The sequence below is a fragment of the Papilio xuthus genome, unplaced genomic scaffold (assembly GCF_000836235.2).
Source record: "Papilio xuthus unplaced genomic scaffold, Pxut_1.1 DF827679.1, whole genome shotgun sequence".
In the NCBI taxonomy this organism is placed as follows: Eukaryota; Metazoa; Arthropoda; class Insecta; order Lepidoptera; family Papilionidae; genus Papilio; species Papilio xuthus.
Genome location: NW_013530970.1, coordinates 268,798 through 291,742, shown reverse-complemented (window position 1 = coordinate 291,742; position 22,945 = coordinate 268,798). Strand labels below are relative to the sequence as shown.

The 22,945-nt window shown below is 36.7% G+C and overlaps 2 protein-coding genes across 2 annotated transcripts in view; both read left to right on the top strand.

Moving 5' to 3' along the window:
- Positions 1-1,049: 1,049 nt before the first annotated feature.
- Positions 1,050-2,043, top strand: LOC106117636 (uncharacterized oxidoreductase TM_0325-like). Its single transcript, XM_013312023.1, has one exon. The coding sequence runs from the start codon at positions 1,151-1,153 to the stop codon at positions 1,901-1,903; it is 753 nt and encodes a 250-aa protein (XP_013167477.1). The 5' UTR covers positions 1,050-1,150; the 3' UTR covers positions 1,904-2,043.
- A 5,063-nt stretch (positions 2,044-7,106) lies between these two features.
- Positions 7,107-22,945, top strand: part of mbo (Nuclear pore complex protein Nup88) — a 60,152-nt gene continuing 44,313 nt past the window's right edge. The window contains exon 1 of the mRNA XM_013312418.1: positions 7,107-7,367. Within this exon, the coding sequence (XP_013167872.1) occupies positions 7,158-7,367 (210 nt within the window). The 5' untranslated portion in view covers positions 7,107-7,157. The remainder of the gene's footprint in view (positions 7,368-22,945) is intronic.

Genomic DNA, 22,945 nt, shown 5'->3' with positions numbered 1-22,945 from the left:
ATATTGTTTTTTATCTTAAAACTACTTTTTTTTTAAGATTAGCTGTTGCTCGTCACTCCGTTTGCGCGGAATTAAAAGAAAACTTAATTAGAAGCCCGTGTGTTCTTCCAAACTATGATCCGTTCTGGAGACACCTAAAAACATCCATCCATACATACATATATCTAAACATCTGCATTATAACATAACTAAGGGTGTTACCAGCTATTCCAAGTTAGCGGCCAACCTTCAAGACTGAAGAGACTAGAAGAAGATGAAGGGTGTTAAAACACCCACAATAGCTAAGGGTTTAAAAATTGACTGACTTAGTAGAGAGGAGAGAGAGGGACACGACTATATCTCACGAGCACACTTAAACTTTAAATCGAATATCAAGACCATGTGATTCTTTGAATAATCAAATTACGACACATGTTAATTAAAAAATCATACAAAAAACGTTGTTCTTCAAAAGGTGTGGATCCACGACTAAATCCATATATTAATAAATGTTTATAATTATTAGTATTATTAATTATTATCACAATTTTTAATAGCTTGACACTTCATGAACTTTTATGTTTACTATTGCCAAATCAGCATTGATACTATACGACAGTTGCACAACGTAACGGACGAGAAACTGGGCCTAGCATGAATATTTTCGATATACGCTTTCGCATCGTCATCGATAATTATATCACATTAAGTATGAGATTTTTGGAGTACTTTACGCCTGGTACACACAATTTCATACAAATTCTGTCGATAATAATAAGATGGCGCTTGTCACAAATGTTCGTGCTAGGACCTCAACTCTGGCATTGGGGCGCGTCATCTTTATTGGTTAAGTTTTAGAGCACCACGTTTTTATATTAATTACAAACATGTTTATTTAACTAATGGTACATAGACCACGTTACCAACTAATGATATGATAATTTTGTCGATAAAATTACGCACTAGCTTAGAAAAATGCATACTCATTCTACAATTTTGTTGTAACATTTATTATCGTATATGATTAGTAAATAGTATTTTATCTCTAAGTGGTTATGACTGGCTGACTCATATTTTGTACATCATTTAACGCAATTTATAGACGATTTACGTAAATAACAGATCAGTAGTGACACAACTACCAAATAGATTGGACCACGGAGGAGTAAAGATGAGTTTTGATAATAAAGTTGTGATAATAACGGGCTCCAGTTCCGGCATAGGAGCTTCCACAGCCATCGCATTGGCGAAAGAAGGGGCCCACGTTGTGATAGGACGCAATGAAAAGAAGATGAAAAAAGTAAACGAGAAGTGCGAAAGTTATGGCAAGAAACCTCTGGTTGTCAAAGCTGATGTGTCAAAGGACGAAGAGGCGAAGAAAGTAATAGATGAAACTATAAAAACCTTTGGAAAGCTAGACGTTCTAATAAACAATGCAGGAGTCGCCGATTGGAATGACATAACAAGTGACGATTTTATGAAGAAATTCGACGCCATAATGAATATAAACTTACGGGCGGCCGTTTACTTGACGCATCTTGCGATACCACACCTTATCAAGACGAAAGGTAATATTATCAATACGTCCAGTATTGCTGGGAGTTCGACTTTGGGGATGTCATTGTTGTCTTCGTACTGCACATCGAAGGCTGCGTTGAACCATTTTTCTCGTGGAGTTGCGTTGAAGTTGGCGGAGTACGGCGTCCGCGTGAACGTCATTAGCCCCGGACCGGTGCGCACGGACATCGCCGAATCTATGGGAGCGGATATCATGACCTGGGATGCAGCAGCGCAGACTACTGCACTCAAGAGGGTCAGTGAACCCGAGGAGATAGCAGACCTGATGTTGTTCCTAGCCAGTGATAAAGCCATAGGTATCACTGGATCCGTGTTTATTTCAGATAACGGTTCCTTGGTGAAGTAAATGAAACAGAAATTAACTTAAAATTATTTAATTGAAATTGAATATAACTAACTGTATGATTTTAGTTATCTGTCATTCGATTTCGATAGGAAGAATATATTAAGGAATTAAATATATTAGCCAATGATCGAAATGTTTTTTATCGAATAACTCAAAGATAAAAACAATAAGTCATACAGCAGCTATCACATTTTGTATGTGACATATATTTATGGCATTGAATGAGCTCAATTCCTTTTTAGAACGATTACAACTGTATAATTCTAATAGTAATATTCGCTCGTATCTATTTTCTGGTGTCTTTTATTTGTTGCAAATAATATATTTTTGTATTTTATTTTAATTTCATACTTAGTTTATAATAAAAATAAAATTCTAGGTAAATTTGTTTAATTTATTCAATTTTTTAACAAGTGTCCGTTGTCTAGAACGTACTCAGAACCCGTTACACCTTTTGTTTTATCACCAGCTAATAATAAAATCAAATCTGCCACCTCTTTTGGTTCGCTTACTCTCTTTAGTGCAGTTCCTTCTCTATGTATATCCCAAGTGAAATGATAATTTTTGGAATTTTCCATAATATCAGTTCTCACCGGTCTACTTGTTTACGGTTTACTTGTGAATGAATCTACAATGCACAATTGCATACCATTAATATTTAAAAAGATAATAAAAAATTGAAGTTATCAATTGATACGCCAAAACCAATACCAGAGTTTCTCTTATCTGTTTAACTTCGCTTATCTTACTAATATTATAAATGCTAATGTTTGGATGGATGGACGTTGGGAGGTATGTCCAGAAAGTCTCCAGAAGTATTTCCAAGTTACTTATATTCTTTAGATATATTATTTTGTTTGTATTGTAGTCATATTGTATTCAGGAATTGTTATCAAAGTGTGCGACAATTAACGTTTTAAGTCAAAACGTTTGAATTTACAGCGAGTTGTGTTTACGATGCGATACAATTCAGGAAGTCGCAGTGCAGCCTCCAGCCTCCAGCCTCCCGCTCCAACACCGAGATAGCACTTACTTTATTGGCTCTATCGCGACCACCGCCACAGTACACATAATACAGAAGAACCAGTTAAAACAAATTAATAAAAACACATTTATAAACATTATTTTAGGCAATGATGTAAGTCATATAACTTTAAACTTTCGTGGTTTTTACTATAATAACATCCGTATGAAAAGGGATTCTTACCAGAGTCTTAAATAATATCGAGAGCTCAAACAGTTCAACCGTGGTAAGAATCCCGTTTCTTACCAATGTTATGATGTAAGTTATATTTCGTAGGCACAAAGTTCATATAGTAAATGTTAAATTTTCGACAATAACATGCTGTTTTCCTTGTAAATATAATTTTGTGACTTCAGAGCTGTGTAAATTAAAATTACGGTGATTTGTCGTATATTTTCTTAATTTACTAATATTTCTTGTACCACTCCATCCATTATATTATGCGATTTAGAAGTATTATGATTCAATTTATTACAATTTAAATAATAATAAGATCATTAATTAATATAAGTTTTCCATCCTCAACAATAAAAGCGTAAGCTGTGATTCGTGATTCTATTTTTACTTTTATAAATAGACAAATTAATAAGTTGTGTTATAAAGATATTTTAAAATCATATAAACAATGTTAACCGAAGTAACACACGACAAGGTACGATACGAGGCTAAGAGATAACGGGGGGAGGGGGGTCATCGCAAACAAATGAGGGGAGTAAATCCCCTCCCCTTACTTCCTAACACAGGTAGCGCTCTCAACCCTTTCTTAGCTAACATATGTAAGGTACAAGAACGCGGTTAAGACACTTGAAGTGTTTCGGACGTTACGGGAGATTTATGTCCGGAGTGTATTGGTTTTGTTTACTGAGGTTACGAGGATTTGAATGGGGCAGTGAAAGGAATTTATAACGCATGTCGTTTAAAGGATGATGTCTTTGTTTTCATGAAATCCTTATGACCGTATGATAGAGTTGTAGGGTCTTCAAGCTAGTTTGTCAAGTCTTTAACGTATAAGTTTTTTTTTTCTTTTTAGATTATAACTTACAATAAAACTTACTGTTTACTGTTGGCTAATCCTATGCTTAATAGTTTATGTCAAATTATTTACTTATTAAGACGAAAAATTTGTATTTTTGTATGTAACAAATGAACTCAAAAACTACGGGATTGATTTTAATTTTTTTTGCTATTTGAAAACATTGTCACTGAGTAATATAATTTTTTTAATCCCAAGCAGACATACTTGCAGAAAAAGATACAATAAATGCACAAGGAATAAATAACATCGGGCACCAAGCATTGAAAGTTTTTTATCCCCAAAATTACCGATGTAACATATTATTAACAAATCACGCGACGGCAAAATCAATCATTATAATTAGAAAACACTGCATTAGGGACGTCGGAAACTATTTTTAACATTGCCGTCTCAATTCCCAACCGTGTTAGTAATAGATAGGGCCACGTTGAAACAATTCCAACGGTAATTGGGGCCTCCGTCTCGGGAGGACATCTGACGTGAAGACTTATGACGATATTGTGTAAATTGTATACCCATATTACATACGTGACAAATACAGAACGATGATAATACTGGAGCAAAAGAAATACACCGGCGAGTTTGCTTTACTAGACGTTGACCGCGACTACATCCAAGCGAAATTAAAAAAAAAACTTAATTAGTAGCTTATATGTTCTTCGATATAATAAGATTAAAAAAATATAGGTTTCTTAACTTTAATTAATAGCCAAATTTATAATAACATCTCATTATGAAACATATAAACAGTTAGAACAATATTTCAAAATGAAATATCCGACTGGACAAGGACAGATATGGCGACCGCTAATATACCCGCGGAATAAAGATCTATAAGCACAAATAAATATTGTTCTGTTGTATCATAAATAAGGCTGGAGACAGACGGAGTACGGAGGACGAGGTCGGAGGGACACGCGTCACCTTTTGATACATTTCCGCTGTCGTTATTAATGACAAGTCATCGGCGCCGTCCCAGCGGCTTGTTCCATCCAGGGCTGTCTCACACAACGTAATCGCACACTGTTACGTAATAAAAACATTGAAGTAACTTTCTAAGAATTTCCTGACATCTAATTTTAGTCCTCTTCTCCTTTCTCGTACGCGGCAAGCATGGGAATGTTTCATGGATTAAAGCGAAAAGGGAATCATAGGTAGGGATATTCTCTTTCTGTACGTCCCATCCTTTTTATGATAAATTTAGGCGATGCATCTGCAAATGCAGATGTCTATGGGCTGCGATCACTTTCTTAATAAAGGTGGCCGCTTGCTCGTTTGTCACCTTTTACTATAAAAACGAAGTATTCTTAAAATTCTGTTCTGTAGGAACCAGCCTTTTCTTTTCTTCAAGATGTTTATAGTTGACAACCCTATGTCATTCTTGTCGCGACCTGCCCGGCATAATAATAGAGCGGGGTGCCGGGGGGGAGGGGGCGCACATCGCCACCCTCTAATATCATGTGAGACGCGCTGCTAAATTTATCAATAGCATTATTTCGCGAAAACTGAGCACTCGACTCGCCTTATATTTTATTCAGGCTACGATGTTTTGACATTGATCTTAGATGCTCATGCTTTACTGGTTTCTTATATTGAAGTTTACTACGTGTTTACTTATTTTAAACTTTTTAAACATTGATATCGTTATCCATTTAGAAAGTGGCCATTGTCAAAATTCAAATCGGTAGTTGAAAGAAAAGTTAGGATGGCATATTTAGTTTTTTCGTATCTACAAACCTATAGTCATATACATATATAAAGATAAAATTGAGTATATGTAATTACGACAAAACCATTTTCATAATTTATGTCCGTCAGTCTGTCCGCAAGGCCGCGTTTGCTGCGGATAATCTCCGGAACGGCTAGACAGACGGGACTTGGACTAGAAGGTAGCTGATGCAGGCTGCCATATTTTAGACGTCTTTTCTTAATTCTGCACTAAAAAAAGTCGCCAGCGACCACTAGTTCATTTATCAAGTCAATGTCAAAAATCTTACGTTACTATAAAAATATTTAAGCATAATTAATAGTAGGTTTGTTGGGATGTTTGACTGACGTCTAACAGTGCCGCCTAATTATTTAAAGTTGAAATTGTTTCTCTTCTGATTCTGATAAATAGTTTGGAATTTGGTGGACTACTACTAGTTCCTCCGCTTTCGTTTTCGTCAAGGGCTATTACTCGGCAACAACAGGGGCGTACGATTTACAATTGTTCATCGCTAACTACATTCGATAACAACGTTAAAACGAGCTCAGATTTAAATTATACACCTCGCGATCTCGAAAAGCAAAATTTATCGCCGCCTATATGTTGTTTTATTTATAAGAAAGCAAGGCGCGGGGCCTTGGGAGATGAAATTACGTGATACCATTTTGAGCGAAGTGATATACAGCTCACAGGAGCGGACAATCTAACAATCCGTTTCCACCTATCCGGGGGAGGCGCTATGTTTCCATTCGGGTGTACTTAGTCAATTGCTCGCGAGGAATATCAATGATAAATTAGTTGCCATGGAGAAATATTGCGTTACCCGCGTAAAATATTCCGGCTAGCTGTTTATTTGTTCGCAAATCGGTTGTTTTTATGGCACAAATGTTTTGTTTATTCAAGTATTGTATCACATTTGGTCACACTCTTATGTTCTAATATAACAATATCAATGTTTTTAAAGGTAAATGGACAATTAACATTTGTATTTGTACAACGATCTTAAATGATCACCACCACCTTCAATCGTATGCAAAATACATGTATTTTGGCCGAAGTTAGTAGTTTAATCGTGGTAGAATACACGTCAGTGTAAAGTAAAAAAGATGGAAGAAGACTGTCCAATCTAGGTGGTAATGATGATGAAGATCGCCAACCTGAAGTGAGGCAGGTCAGTTCATAATCAGTATTTGGCCTTTATATTTATAACCAAAACAATGCAGTGATTGCTTGCCCATATAAAATCTACTAAGTATTGGCTTTAATAAAATTTTAAGAGTATGAAATAGAAACAAAAACATGATAATGTTCAAAATATTTTTTAAAATAAGTTACTTTACAAAAGCAACTTGTTGACTTTGAGTAAAAAATCATTGATTGAATCGTGATCGTAAAACGGAACGGAAAGCAAAATACCGCGATTAGTATCTGTCAAACGCTCTAACAGAAGTTTTCAAAACAAAGTAAGATTGAAACGATTTTAACGATGGATACAAAACTTTACGATACTATTTTGCCAAAACATAAAATGTTCGAGGATATAAAAGAAAGCCTGCAGGAGAATACAGGTGCTAAGTTGTATAATTTTATAGAATTGAAAGATGATGTTCTTTATATTTGGAACTCTCTTGAGAATTGCCTGTTTTGTCTTAATCTAAAACATTTGGAGGAACATCCTGATAACACACCGTACCAGGTAAGCAGTTTTTTGTAATGAGCATTGTTTGAGTTCATTTTACTAGTAATATTGACAACTTATAGGTTATGTTATGTTTCGCATGTTATTGTTTTTTTTTGTATTTGGTCATTCAACTTTATTGACATTCAAATAATAATGACTATAGTACTATAGGAACAGTATCCTTGGAATAGATCAGTCTCGTATAGAAACATTTATATGAAAATACCAAAATTATAATATAAAGTGTTTAATGCTATTGAATGATCCAATTTTTGGTTTGCAAAAAGTTAAATAACTTAAGTTGTTTCTCGCAATTTACATATAATAGGGGATTAAACAAATCTGAAATGTAATGTAACAATGCAACAAAATTCCGCTAACTGAGTGTTCTGCATTTTAACCACAAACCTTAACATTACTTTTGGCATAATTATAATTTTTCACTCACACTATACCTATAAATACAAACATGAAATAATACCACGAATAACTAAATATAGTCAAACTTGGATAAGCGAGAAAACACCAAAAGCGAGTCATTTTGTTCCCGACAGACAACCTCTGTAAACAAGAAACTTGGGTAAGAGAAAACTATAAGCAAGAAAAATATTGCAGTCCCTTGAACTCTGGCTTATCCAGGTTGGACTGTATTTATTTATTAACAAGTATTTACATTTAATTAATTGAACTTCTGAATTGATATATAATTGGTATTGAGACAATGAGCCGAGTGAATAAATAGTTTTCAGAATACTTTTTTTTGTTTTATTAGTAATTCTTGTAAGAGCACAATATATAATGATTTAGGTATTTTCTTTTTATATATACTGCTTATAAATGAAGTCTTTGGCTTTGACTGCTTATAAATGAATTCAATACTTAAAGAATTAGAGATGATGACTATTTATTTTTGTTTCAGGTATGTTCTTAAACTGATATATAAACACGGATAAACATTTACGTATATTCATCCGGTGGCGGCACCCACTAGTTTCGAGCCCATCGGGGGCCCTTCATCAGGATGAGTGATACTGGTATTATTGCGTGGATGCGGCCCGTCGCTCACTTGAAATTTTAATAATTTAATAGGTATGTTCTTGTTCAGTGGATGCTACATAAAGAGGTTTATTGAAGGTCGGTTAATTTAGTTTACAATTAATTGTCTGTAAAAATCCGAAATGGTGTTTAATTTTTTTTGACATAGACTTTAATCTCAACAATGAATTTACAGTTACCATTTGTTAAGTTTTGAGAACCGTGTTAAATTATTAAATATATTCGAAAAGTAACGATAGTCGGACACTTCATCATTGCATTTTAAAAATTATTTAAGACTAGGTACCTACGATTCCGTTTACGCGGCAATAAAAACACTTAGTGAGAGCCTATGTGTTGTTCGAGACTATTTTCTACATGTGAGCCAAATTTCAGCGAGATCCTTTGAATTATTATATATCTTCTAACAAACATTCATCCATCCATCCATACATCCAAATTTTCGCATTTGTCATATTACTAAGGTTTAAATGAAAGTTTTTAAATATTCTTAAGATAATCTTTTTTATAATTTAACGTAAATTCATTAAATATCATTAACAAGTTTAAGTAGGCAATAGTCATCGGAAATGCTCTCCAGCAGCCGCCATTAATCTCACTTGCAGAGACCGCGGAATTAATTATCCTCTGACCATACGATTTAATGTGTTTCCTGAGGGACCCTGAGGTAGCCGATTAAATCACTACTTCTCATAGGGCAATTTATAGTGACCACTGACCGAATCAAGATGTACTCAACGTCGCGCTATTGCAACTGGATGTGACACAGTTTTGAATGTTTATATTTTTGACGCAATTCCTCGGGTAGTAATTTGACCTGAAAACAATGACGCGACTAGTATAGTGTATATGTTTTATATAATATTAAATTACATTTTCTTTAATCTTTAAAAATTTTGTTAAAGTGTGCTTTTGAATCGAAAATCTAATTAATGTTATAATAATTCAATAAATCAAAATCGATTTTAGTGTCTCATATTACGGTGTTAGAAATTATGAGTCACTTTTAGTTAATTTATATCTCTGTAGCGTAGCCGGACCAAATAGCCCTTTGTCCGGCTCGATTGTTAATCTGATTTTAGGTGCGCCCACGTTCACCCGTTTGGTAATTCAAAGCTCCACAATATCTTAGAAGTTTTAGTTAATATCTTAAATTGTACCTCGAGTTGCTTTTAAATCTTAGACATTGAAAGAAAACCCAAATTTCGGTCAAAAGTGTTTCCCATAAGACACTTTTTTACGACGTGGTCAAGTGTCATTAAAAAGTTAAAAAACCTAGATAGTTGTCTTTCCAGTCCAGTTATATCTGTGGTAAATATTCCTTTGAGCTATGACAACTAAATAATGACGTAATAATAATAAAACTTGTTCACACATCAATGGGATCCTTATATTATTTATTTATTAATTAATTCAGAGGCTTAATATAATTAGTACGTAGATAGTTTACACAAGACAGTAAACATCTTTACAACCGTAACCTTTATGTTCCTTGTAACCAGGTTGGGTCGATCAGATACAGTATAGTAAATAACTAATTTACTTAAAGTTTAATGTTAACGGTTAGCCAATTTACGCCGCGCCCACCTTCAGATATCCTGCGCAAACATCGCCATTCGCCATTATTATAAGATAGCATCGGCATAAGCAAACAGACGTAACCCTTTACTATGCCTTCTTAGTTGGAAGCAGCAATTAACAACAGTCTGGAGAAATTGACTTTTTTATAATTTCTCTTTAAATGTATAACATCACCTTCAAAAATTGTTTTTTTTATTTTTTATCACGTACTAGCTGTCGTTCGCGATTCCGTCAGCGGCGAATTAAAAAAAAATATAAGTAGCTTGTGTTCTTCCAGTATATGTTCTACATCTATGGCAAACTTCAGCGAGATTCGTTGAACATCTAAACATTCGCATTTATAATATTAGTAAGATTAGTAAGAAATAAGATGGGTACTCCACCCTTATGGCTTTCTACAGAATGTTTCATTGAAATTATGTGATAAAAGTTATCAAAATGTTAGATAAGGTAACAAGAATCATTAATAACGAACAAGTTTGGTACATTAAGTATAGTCGACAGTCAGCGCAATGTAGAAGTGATCGCTGGCCGCTCTTAGAGGGCGTTAAGACGTTCTCCTCCGCTAAGAACACTTTATTGCCGACCCCACGGACCTGCGGGATACATGGCCCAGATGTAAATTTACTGGAAGCAACCGGACGCGAGGAGGTGAGCGTCGGATTGTTTTGTTTTTGGTTGTACCGTGTTAAGTGCGGCCCTCTGTTACACCGTCATTTTTAATAGGAGGATCTCAATTCATTCATATGTTTTCGACGGCAATAAATTATACGATACATCAGTTTGATGAGTGAAGAGAGGAAATATTGCATTGTATTTATTTTGTTTTTTTAATTTCCAATTGAAGTATTTTACATGTTTTTAAGATACTGAGTAAATTGAAGTTTGATGATCGAAACCATATTGGTATAGAATTTAGGAGAGAAGGGTTTCGACCGGAAAAATCTGAATCTAATATACTATGTTAAAATTGATGTTACACGTTGGTGTAACAGCGGCCACAAACAGTTGTGTTTACTCGAGTCCAATCAAATCTCAACTTAATCCTATCGCAATTCGGCTGCAAAACAATTGTTTGTGTAGTTTTGTAGGGTTAGGAGGTGGGGTAGTGGGTGTGGGAACTTAAGACGATCGCGTGCTTGCGAGCATTCTCCGTTCTTACCGAGACGTGTGAGATCGATGTGCCTAATATATGAGAATCGAAATACACCGGCTTTAATTCGCCTCCTGTCCATTTGTTCCGATTGTCGGCTTATTTATCGTGGCGTTGCGAATTGGTGTGGATGGTAGGAGTGAGCCTGTTTTACTCATTAGCTGGAGGTAGTCGGGGGAAAATTTATTAACTCCTTGTACTATATACATCTTTATAATCAAATTGAGTTTTGAATTAAATGCCTTTGATATAAATAACTACATTTTAAACCTAGAAATTTTGACCTTAACAAACATGATGAAGTCAATTTGGGTCCTTGCTACATGCACCATTTGCACACCCGAAGACAATACCATAATGAATTTGTTTGGAAAATCTATAATGCTTTCTATCAAACGTCTTAAGACATGTTTGAATAATTAAAAGCATAAACAGTACATTTTACCATCGAAGGTTTCATCGATACTTGGTCCTTCGAGACCGGATTAACCGATAGAACCCGTGCCCCCGCCCCGCCGCCCGCTCCCCGGGTGATTCCGTCCGTTCTTTGTCTGACGATTGCCCGGGGACACGTGCGGGCTTCGTAAGCTTCCTTTTAATTAATAATGTCTCGATAGTGTACCGTGTGAGTTGTCTTAACCGATGCGGTTGAGTGTAGGAAGGCTTTGTTGTCTTGGACTAATGCTATGTTTAACCGTAGCTTATGTGTACCGCAACTAACGACGCACTATTTTGTAACAAAAATCTCCGAAATAGCAGCGTCATTAAAAATTAGTGTTAAACCTAAAACCTTCTTAAGTTAAAGTTTTTTTTTAAGAACATAACAGTAAGACTGACCACACAATATTTTTTTCATGTCACTATTTTGTTCTTTAAAAAACGATGGGCAGGTTCTTTAAAACTTTATATTATAAAGCCATATATCGGTAACGATTTTATGAGAGGCGAGCTGTGTAAGTCGGGCTTAAGACTTCGTGTCGAGATGGTGCCGGGGGTGGGGGATGGGTCGCCACCCCCTCCTCCGGTACACGGCCAGCGTGAGTGTATGCCCACGGGTGTTCATTAACTTGCATGTTAAGCTGATGATCGTAGATAGAGGTGGACGATTGAGAGAGGACCGGATAGCGGACTTCCTATACAACACTTTGAAGGATTTGTCCAATCTTATTAGTAAGCTTCACATTAAAACTATTTAAGTTTGTAACGATTTTGAAAATACCTCCTTACTTTTGTAGTATTGTCTTGTGTCAGCTAGAAATTGAAATACACCTTTAGTCCAAAATCTTTGTTAACTTCATAACATAATAATAACAAAATTCAAAAGGCATTTTGATGCCACTAGTAATCTTACCGTGCCTACTAAATTTATTTTCTTTTGTAAATAATTTTAGCAGCAATATTAATTTAAATTTACTTTAGAATGCGTTGATTTCGTATTCCGTTTTCACATCAGCCCTTATGCGACCGAATTCAAAATGGCGTCATGTAAAACGTACATCGAATACTTGAGACTCGTTCTTTTCCCGCCTCCGAGTGTCGTTGGCGGCATTAAATCTTAATAAAACCCGTCATGCATCACGATGGAGCCCTTTGATTTCTCACTCGGCAAACCGCGTCTCCGCATATCAAAGAAAATCACAACTCTTTTCATTGCGCGCCGATAGAATGTTCACAAAGACCACGTTAATTGATCCCCCACTCCGGCGACGGGTTTTAAAAATCAAACCCCCGCTACCCGAGGCCGGGGTCTCGGTATAGTGGACACTGCACCTTCAATTTACTAATACAAATAAGCGAGGTCTGTGCTCGCCGCCCCCGCGCCACCACGGGCGACTCTTTCAGTGGCGCCATTGTGTCCGACCCTCAATCGCAGTCTCGATTATCGGAAAGAAAACACTCATCTATATTTTAAATAATGATCAGGGTCCAGAGAGGTCGGCCGGTGGGCCGGGAGTGCGGGGCGACGAAGAGTGATGGATGGCGGCGTGGGACGGCCCGCGAGGCTTTGTGAGCGTGCCCCTGTCCTGCCCGGCCGTCCGGCCGCCTACCACATTGTCGCTTGTAAAACCTTACGCAGGCACCGATATTGTCGCCTCGAGGCTTCGAAGGTCATGATTTTAAAATGACAAACTACGCGCACGTCGCGCACTTATTAATTTCCCTTGTCCGTATATTTTTACAAGGTTGTTTATTAGAGGACAAATTAAATTTTTCTAGAGTGAGGAAAGAAGTCGAGGCGCCGCGTCCTCAGGTCGAAGCGGCACAATACCACGCTAATCAGCATCCATTCGCACAGTGAAAATATATTTTCAAGGAATGGAGGCTGAAATTTTTAAAAAAGGGCGTCGACAAACAACATTTAATGAACCCCCCCGCCCCCCACTGCCGGCTCTCCATACATCATTAACCGGCGGGGTGTCGCGCAAACAATCTCGCTCCAGTTTCGCGAAAGGGACCGGTTGATAGTAGCACTAGTGGATTCGTTCGTTACACTGAGACCTCGAGTGGCAGCCATTGTGAGTGGAGGACGTCTGCGCTGTTGTGTCCGAGATGCGGATAATTGCCCCCGCCGCCTGCCACTGCCGCTGCTGACTACTGACTGCCGACTGCAGAACTAAAAATATATGTTTTATTCCAGATCGTTGTTTTATACTTCGATATGCGCTTCATTTGCGATTCCTGTTCTCGTTGCAAATATTAGATTTATCATGCAGATTATTTCAAATTGTAAAAAAAGGAAAAGAGGGTGATTTTTTAACTGGCAAAGTGGCAAATAATCATGTAACACGACCGCAAAGGGCTCGCGGTCGCAATATTACAATAATCTATGAGGCAGTGAAAGGGGCGGAGGCACAACTATCAAACTATTAAATAACGAGCATTAATGACGGCGACATGAACCGCAGCCTGTCTTTGTGCCTGCCTCGGGACACTGGGTTATGGCCAATAAATAACGTCATTACCTGTTCAAGGGACAACGAAGCATCTTGAGGAACAATAAGTAAATTTGGGACGCCGTTAAATCTATATAAAGTGCCACACATCGCTTGGAGTTAACTACATGCCATGGGTCGATGGCACATCTTACTCACAATTTGAATGCTACTAAAACAAGAAGGTACACAATAGTTTGAACAACATAATCAAACAACTGTATCCTCTCTTTACCATATTCTTTAAACGATACATGTACTTACATACTTTTGCCGAATGGTTTAATTTCATCAAACCTATTATCTTAATTACATCAATGAGGAATTAACGGAGAATTACGTATTTCCCTCTCCCCTAATAACTCCCCCGATTGAGAGAGGACAGCGGCATCTTGACAGAAATCAAACTGGAATAGAGCCCGCAGCGAGCGCGCCCACCATCTTGAAGTCAACAATGGCTTTCGACTTGTTCTTTGCGTTGCACCGTTATTAAAATCTCGTGAAACAATCGACTCGAAAGCGCACTTCCGCGCTCCCTGTACGCACTATGACTACTCTAACTTTTTACATTTTATAATATATAATTTCTCCTATCCTTATCAATTTGTGCTGTATTAATATTACTTCATTCTATCATGTTACTTCTACCAATCAAGCAGGATTTTAAAGACCATTAAGTCTCGACTTTTTCAAAGGGCGGTAAAGATACTGCTTAATTCTTAATGTAGTGTGCGCAGTAAAAAAGAATTTATTAAAGAAGAAAGTTAAGAAAGAAATTGCAGTTGCTAGATTGAGTGCAAAATTCTTGTTCAGGTAAAAGAAAAAATAGGCGACATCTGTACGCGCACTCAATGCATGGAATATTAATACCGGGCCACACCGATGGAGCTCGAACGAATCATTAAGGGATAATTATGACGCCACTTCGCAGGAAACTGAAGGGTTCCCCACTCGGAAATCTGATTCTTTTTATTTTTTTCGCGACGGAAGTCGAAAATTTTCGAAACAACTCGGTCGGATCGAGTGGCGCGCTTTTTGTAAACATCTATTGATGTTTAACTACAGTACTATCGTACAACAATTACACTTTGCCAGTTAAATGCTTTCATAAATAAGTATTTAGAGGATTTTTTATTTGTGCCCTTACGAGAACCTCTCCCCGAGCGAAGACCTCAATGCCAATCAAATTTTCTTGATTCAAGACCGTATTGGTTCAAAATCGCTCAATTAAGACAAAATATAATTACGATAATTTACATTTAATTAATGTTTTTATCCCTATTCTTATAAGGAGACACCTCCTCCGTCGATTAAAGGCAATGCATCTGAAATTACGGATGCGTTGCCTACATTTGCTAATTCAGGTGGCCGCTTGCTCGCTTGCCACGTTATAATAAAAAATGTGTCTTTTTATTTAGCTTTTGAAAGTGTTACTAACACTTTAACAAATCAGAATTAATTAGCGTTTGTAACAATAGTTTTATTTGCTCCGAGCGCTCTCTAAAACAAAGAGTTGCCGGTGTTATTTTCCATTCAATTGCGGAGGCTGGCTTACAGCCGACCACACAACACCTGTCACCTACACCACAGTTCACTCGGACTGTGATCATTCAGGTGGTTCTTAATTAAATCAGTTATTAATTCGTTGAATTATTCAAGCTCCATTCATCTCGTTCGTTAGAGTTTCAACAATCATTTAGTTAGTAAATTCATAATTGTTATTGATACTGTGAGTTCTTTTGTTTTTGCTTAAATTCTCCCTTTTCTATCGTATGAAAACATGTAACTATTTGTCCAGGACTTGCGTGATGTAAAAATATGAAGTAAAAATTAACGAAAGAATGAAAACGTCAGCAATTGTAATAGCAATCAATACTGTAGTGTGGAGACTTGCGTTGCCCACCGTACGCTGTGCTTCCTGAGGGTAGTTGTTAAATATAGTGCAACAATGAATGTGGCCGGTGGCTTATTAATGATGCAGCACTTCGGTTTCGGACCTTTCGCCTTTTGTGCGATCTCAGGACTGTTTGCTCGTTGCCGCTGCTCGCTCCGGGAGAGACCGGGTTTGATGTTTGATTTGTAAAGGTGCCTTTTTCTTGACATTACGAAAAGTTTATTTAAACCTTCTTTGTTAGTCGCACAATTGTATACAGGTTTAATTACTATTTCCTTAAGAGTAAATTTAATAAAGACTTCTGAGCTATAAAAGTTTTTGAATATAAAAAAAATCTTATCACATAATAGGTATTTATTTTAGATTATAGAGTAACGTAGTTTTGGTTTTATTTGCCAAGACAACGATCGTTGGATTAGAATTTTAAGAAAGGAATTAGACTGAATTTAAAAGTATAATAATTCACAATAAGATGAATACATAATTGTAGAGTATTAGAGATATTAACACAGGCACGTACTGAGCAAATGTTTGACCGAAAGCAAAGCCCCGCCCGACCTCGCGTAAAATTACTATCACCTCAAACCTAAGGTAAATATGTCGGCAAGAAATTCGCTTTGAACCCTTTCGGGTCCTTTGTTGTTCAACTGAAACTATTCTCGGTTAATCCCTGGATAAACAGCGCTTGTTAATAAATTAACGTGTTATTAATATATGTTTGTGCGACCGTATGGTCGACAGGTGTCCCCCCGGGCGACGACTATGCCCTTACAACAAAGCATAAGGCGGGAGACGTTAATTTCGCTTCAACTGTAAATATGTCCGTTCCGCTTTTTGTGGCGGCTTGAATTATTAATAAGGAGACTAGTTAACGTTTTACGTCAGATTCATTATTCTATCACAGGACGTAGGTTTTGTGTTTGCTGGTCCGTCGCGATTCCTTTAATTTTAATAAAGGGTTACGTGGGAGACGGCTTTCATACCATTTGTTCAGTCAACTTTCCTCTCGGCTTCTGAATTAGTGTGAAATCTTTCCTTTGACTGTTTTACATTAGTTACAAAATTATTATAATTCATGGAACATGAAAATTACTTCAATTTAGTTTTGGGATTTATAAACAAAACATAGTTAACTTTTGTATCAAAAAACGTACTGGAGAAACTCGTTTAGATGTTGGCTCGATCGGATGATCCTATTTTGATTAAACGCGAAAGTTTTTTTTCCCTTTCAATTCAAGTCTAATCCATTCAACGAAACATTCCAATTTCGTAACCTTATTTAATAAAGACGGCGAAAATAATGGTAGAGCGAGTCGGATGCGTAATCCGCATCCATATTCCGAAGATTATCTCGCCGAAGCCTCGTTCCGTCCTCGAATGTAACCTAAGCTAATAAATAGGAGGAGAAAAAGTCGGTCAGGGAGACGCGGATGTGGCGAGGAGTGAGGATCGGGGAGGGGCTAAGTGAGTGCTTTACGTCATATCCGAAATCCCGGTAAAGTGAGTCCGGTTAAGCTGGGCGGTGTTCGATGGCCAGTCCCGCGCGTTGTGATCTCAGTAATAGCAATAGCTTTGTATTAAAGCCGCTGGGAAGACGCCGGACTTTGTGGTCCAAGTCACAAAATTCTGCCCATCATTGATACTACGTATCGTAATGTAACGTAAATTGAAGTTGTATCATAAAAAACTTACATTATACTTATTTTATAAAATTGCAAATACATTTCCTTTTGCTGTTTTGTTGTCTCTCGGTTCTATTAAGGTGAAGAATATTTAAAGTTCCGCTCTTCGCGTTGTGTTTGTGGCGTGCCTCATATCGGCGTGGCTTAGCGCTTTTTCATCAATCCTGCTTTATTACGGCGGCATCGCTTTTGTCTCCGACGGGCGTCGGCAACGGCGGCGGTCATTTGGCCGCGGCCCTGTTACCACCGATTCCATTCGTATATGGTGACATATTCGAAACATCTTCGGATATTATCGGGAAAGTTAATGGCTGTCCGAATTCTAGGGTTCCTTACTGAACAAATGTAAATTCGATATAAACTTGACTTATCTATTTTTGTATAATTGAGTCAAATCTGCGTGTAGGGGTCACCTGTTTCTGTTAAAATAAATTAATATTTATTTTAATTCTACAATATCTACGGGACCACACTTTGACCCTTAATTTTTGCTTTTCTATACCTATACGTGTTCTCTATTTTATTTTTTTTAGGCTACTTGATGAATAACCATTGGGCATTGTCGGTTTGTTCTCAGTTTGGCAATTTTTAACAGGATTACACTCGGACCCGACTTGATCACGTCTCTGCTGCCCTCTATTTATGGGGCAATATTTTACGGAATATTGAGTAAAGTGGCCTTTAATCTGCTGATATAATGGACGGTTTAGTAGCTTCGTATATCCGTGCGTTTGTGTTACGATTCTTATTGCCTTGGGGACGGCTGGTATGCCAAGACACGCGTTGATAGAACTTTATTAATTTTGCTTTAATTCTCTTTTTATTTCATCTATGTCTAATCTCCTTTATCTATAGCTTAATATATTATGTATGACGTCATAATACTTATTAGAGGGAACACGAAAGTTTGAATACCAATAATTTTAAACTGTGTTCTGTTTGGTTATGGTGTAAAGCATATATGTATATTGTTAATTAACCGCTCCCTTGGATGGTATAAGATTTGTGTTCTTAACCGTCACTCGCACACAATAAAACTAAACCCAACATTACCTCGCAACTATTAATGATCCAGCTTTTATTAAACTCGAGATAAATGATTATAGACTGTCCCCGTCTCGTGGATTTGTCCATCCTTACGTGTCGAGTGGTTTTTTAATTAATCAACTTACGTCCAGTTCCGTACGTTGTTTGCGGGATCGTGGAAACGCAGTGCTAGCTCTTAATCTATATTAATGGCATAGAGAGGAAATGTTCGTCTGTGGCTCGTCGTCAAACGATATTACAAAAACGTTCGCTGATATAATGTCCAATGTTTTTGTATGCAGTAAATGGTTAAGGGCTATCTTCATTTTTTTAACTAATTAATTCTACATGTTAATTAACTTGTAATCTTTATAATCAATATAATTACATACTTGTATTTTGTTACCCTCATTATTATAAGTCATGTGTTCCGATCTTGTTCCTAAAATGTGTCCGTCGTCCTCTCGGGTGTTAACACCATTTATCAATCATTCACATTTGTTATTCGTTCCTCGTTCTTACAGCGATTCTCAAACTTACATTATTTCAATAAACAAATATATTTGAAAATTAAAAATCGTAAAATATTTTACTTAATTGATAATTTTTTTCTTTATATTTATATGTTACGTCTAGCTTAAAATGTTCATATTAACGCTTTTAAATACTCTACGTTAATAAAAAAGTTGAAGTGTAACTCGACTCGAAAATACTTAACATTTCACGAAATATTTTAATACAAATCATATTTTGATTATAACTCCAAAAACTACAGTTAGATACTGTTTAGTTAAACATGTGTATCCATTTGACATTTATTATGAACGTCAACATGTTTATAAAAGAGTACATTTCACCTATAATATGTATTACCAAAATAGGTTCCGATGTATGTAGTTGCATTTTGGAAGTCTGCGGATAATCATGTATTAATAAAAATTATATCTAAAAACAGTTTGATATAATTTTAAACTGGAGTGAAACACTATCTTTATATTGTTAGGTGGCAAAAGTTTGAGAATAACTGTTTTGTGTCGTGTTTTGTCAAATAGTGGGCAACGGAAAAGATATTTGATTAGTGACCGCTGGTCGTCGGTGGCGCAGAGCTACTCATAAATAACACAGATCTACTAAACATGGAATAGTCCAAGTTTGTAAAATAAACAAATTTCAATATTGACATCTATTGAGCTTTCCATATAAATTAATAGCGGTGTGAGTTCCATATATCTTTCATGATCAAGTAACTTCTGCCACTTTTCTAATATAAGGTTTTTTTTTACTAAACTATATATTATTTACTTTTAATTATAATAGCTATAGAGAGATCTATTCTTCTATATCTGCTTTGTTCAAGAGATATTAGAATACGAAGTTACAGATGGAAACAGTTGATTAGTGATCTATTAAAAATAATGTCACATCTAGCAGTTCGATATCTGGTATCTACTCGATGCAATACGAGGCGTTCTCCCCACACTACCGACGCGCCTGGGGAAATATTTTTAAATAATCCGATAGTGCGGGCTTCCTTGATACGTGACGTCACGTGACGTCATACAGACAATGTGATAATTGGCTTTATCACGTGTGTGCAACGATATAGCCATTCCTTTGTTATTTAATGTTATGACCTGAGTAATATTAAACGGGGTGAAGCTTTCAGGTTTCAAATCTTGTAGATTTTAATTTAGTAAACTGGTAGCTTATTGACTAGTGTTAGGGGTTTTGCGTTTTTTTTTCTGTGTTAAGCTTTGCGTATATTTTAAAGGACTCTTAAATGTGGAATAGACATTTACTTAACTACCTCTTATCATCTTTGGTCTCTTTACCACTTACGATCAAAAACTACGCTAGTAATTCTGCATTGTCTACATTTTTGATTAATGTTAGTCCCGGTGATATAATTAATATGATGGTAGCGACACACCTTACATTTGATGTTATTGCCTTTAATGACAGCGAGTGGGCTTCCGCAATCCCCCGCGGGATCGGACAGCGATAATATTGCAGATAAGATATGTCCACCCACAATGATACGTAATAGAATTATGAAATAAAGTAATAATTCTACGTAATATACGTTCAATTCAATAATATGACTACTAGTTATTACGTAACTGTAGTAGTAGTAGTTTATGAGTAAGAATCGAGATATTAAAGACCGAGTTTTTACCAATATATTTTGTTAACTGCTTTCTTAAAAGTAAGTTTGAGTAAAATAAAAATAAAACAAATGTGCGTATCGTAGAGGTAGCTACGAAAGGTTTACGAACGTCTACGTCTTTTATTTATTACTAATTTTGTGTTTGTTTTCAAATACCAAATGTTAAATGTAATTTTAAAATGTCTAGCATACTGTACAATTTGTTTATATTGTCCTGGACAATATCATCGATATCTACGAGCAATGTCATTAGGCTTCATTAATAGCGGAGTCGATTAACGGTCATCGGATTGTGTTGCGGCGGGCGTGCCCGGTGATGGCCGGTGATTAGTGACGCATGTACAGCGAACAATTAACCACTAATTGACTTTGACGTCGCACCACGTGTTTGCACGCTTATCAATTTATTTCGGCCTGTTTCCACGAATACAGTCATTGAGAAAAATATAAGCGTACTCACATACTTTCTTTTGAGAGGTAAAGATGAATCCGATTGGTGAATGAAAAACGCACCTTTATTACTGTTGAAGCAATTTGAAAACGTAACGGATGAGTTGATCACGTGAGCCGCACACTCACTTCCAAAGGCATAAATTTTTAGCAACTCTGTTGCGGCAGTAACAATTACGATTCACAATCACGCAGTCGTCATTACGAGGCCGCTTTATCTGGCGCTCCCCCCTCCCCGGCCCCATGCCCCCTGCCCCCGGCCCTTTAAACTCTAATCGTGAATTATACGCCGTAATAAAATTCTTTAATCAAAGAAAACAACCGAGCGCCCATTAAAGCGAGCACACGTCGCCACCTCGAGTCGTTACGGCGAATATTTACATACATGTGTCATTACACCCCATCTCACCCCCACCATAATTAAGGGTATAAGAGAATCTTAGCGTCTTATTACGCGAACGTAACGGTATCCTTTTAGAAAATTGTAACAACAGTGTCGTTATAACATCCCCTCTTTACTCCTGCCCCCGCCTCACAACCCTGCGAAATGATCGCCTCGGAAAATTGGGCGCGAAGTCGGCAAAGCTGAAATATTCCGAGGAAGCTAAGAGCACACACGAAACTTAAATGTGAAATATCCTCTAATGAATCAGACAATATTTTAAGGCGCAGGCGGCAATAAAACCTCCCTCCGCCCACTAATGTACACCACCACTTTGTCTCTCTTTAGGGAAGGGGTGATTGCGTAAATAAATATCGATGTGGACACTGCGAGGCCGTGCCAACTTGAGACATTGTGCCATCGACAATTATTCTTTCAATAAAGTAAATATATCGACAACGTTGTCCTATAGTCACAGTGTTAAACCTAAAGAAACTTCACCCATATTCTTGTCAGCTTACACGTGTAACAAATAGTAACCTCACCGTTTTTTGATGAATTTTTGTTTTGTATTATATGCCACCTCTTATAACTTAAAAACATTTAAATTTGTACCACTCAACATTGACGTGTGTGAATTTTGTGAAGATGGTAATGGCTCGCCTTGCAAACGGCGTAGATCTGAGTACAGGCACAATGGCCAATTTCCACATGGCCCCTCGTCATTTACACACGCGTTGCGAATGGCTTACCATTTTAACTGGAACGTACGGGATATGTCTCTCCGAGTCAACTTTGAATTGAACTAGAAATTAAATTGCTTAATTACTTATTATTAAAAATACAATATTAGATTTTTAATGTTTGTGATTCTATATCAGGAATTATTCTTCAGAATACTATAATTTTGGTGATGATATTATCAGCAATTAATAAGATATTTTTTTAATTTAAAATTCATACACTTTCTTTAAACAAGGTGTAAAAAAAATGTTATTGGTTTTATTTTATACCATGTTTCCTAAACCTATTAAGTTTTTAAATTCAAAAGTTTCGTTATAGTTATCCCAGTCAACGTAAAAGATCATCTAGTTGACTTGTGTAATTTTGGGGATTCAAGAGAAGCCGCTTGTGCGCGTCCCGCGGGCACATTTTGTGGTATGCACTCCTGAGGCCTACAACTGTATCTCATATCGAACTTTGTTTGACTTATAAGTTACTGTGTAAGATTTATAAGACGGGACACACGGAGGAATAGGATGACGATCT

Bases quoted from the DNA above. Each gene is read 5' to 3' on its own strand.
- LOC106117636 (XM_013312023.1), top strand. From the start codon at position 1,151: ATGAGTTTTGATAATAAAGTTGTGATAATAACGGGCTCCAGTTCCGGC.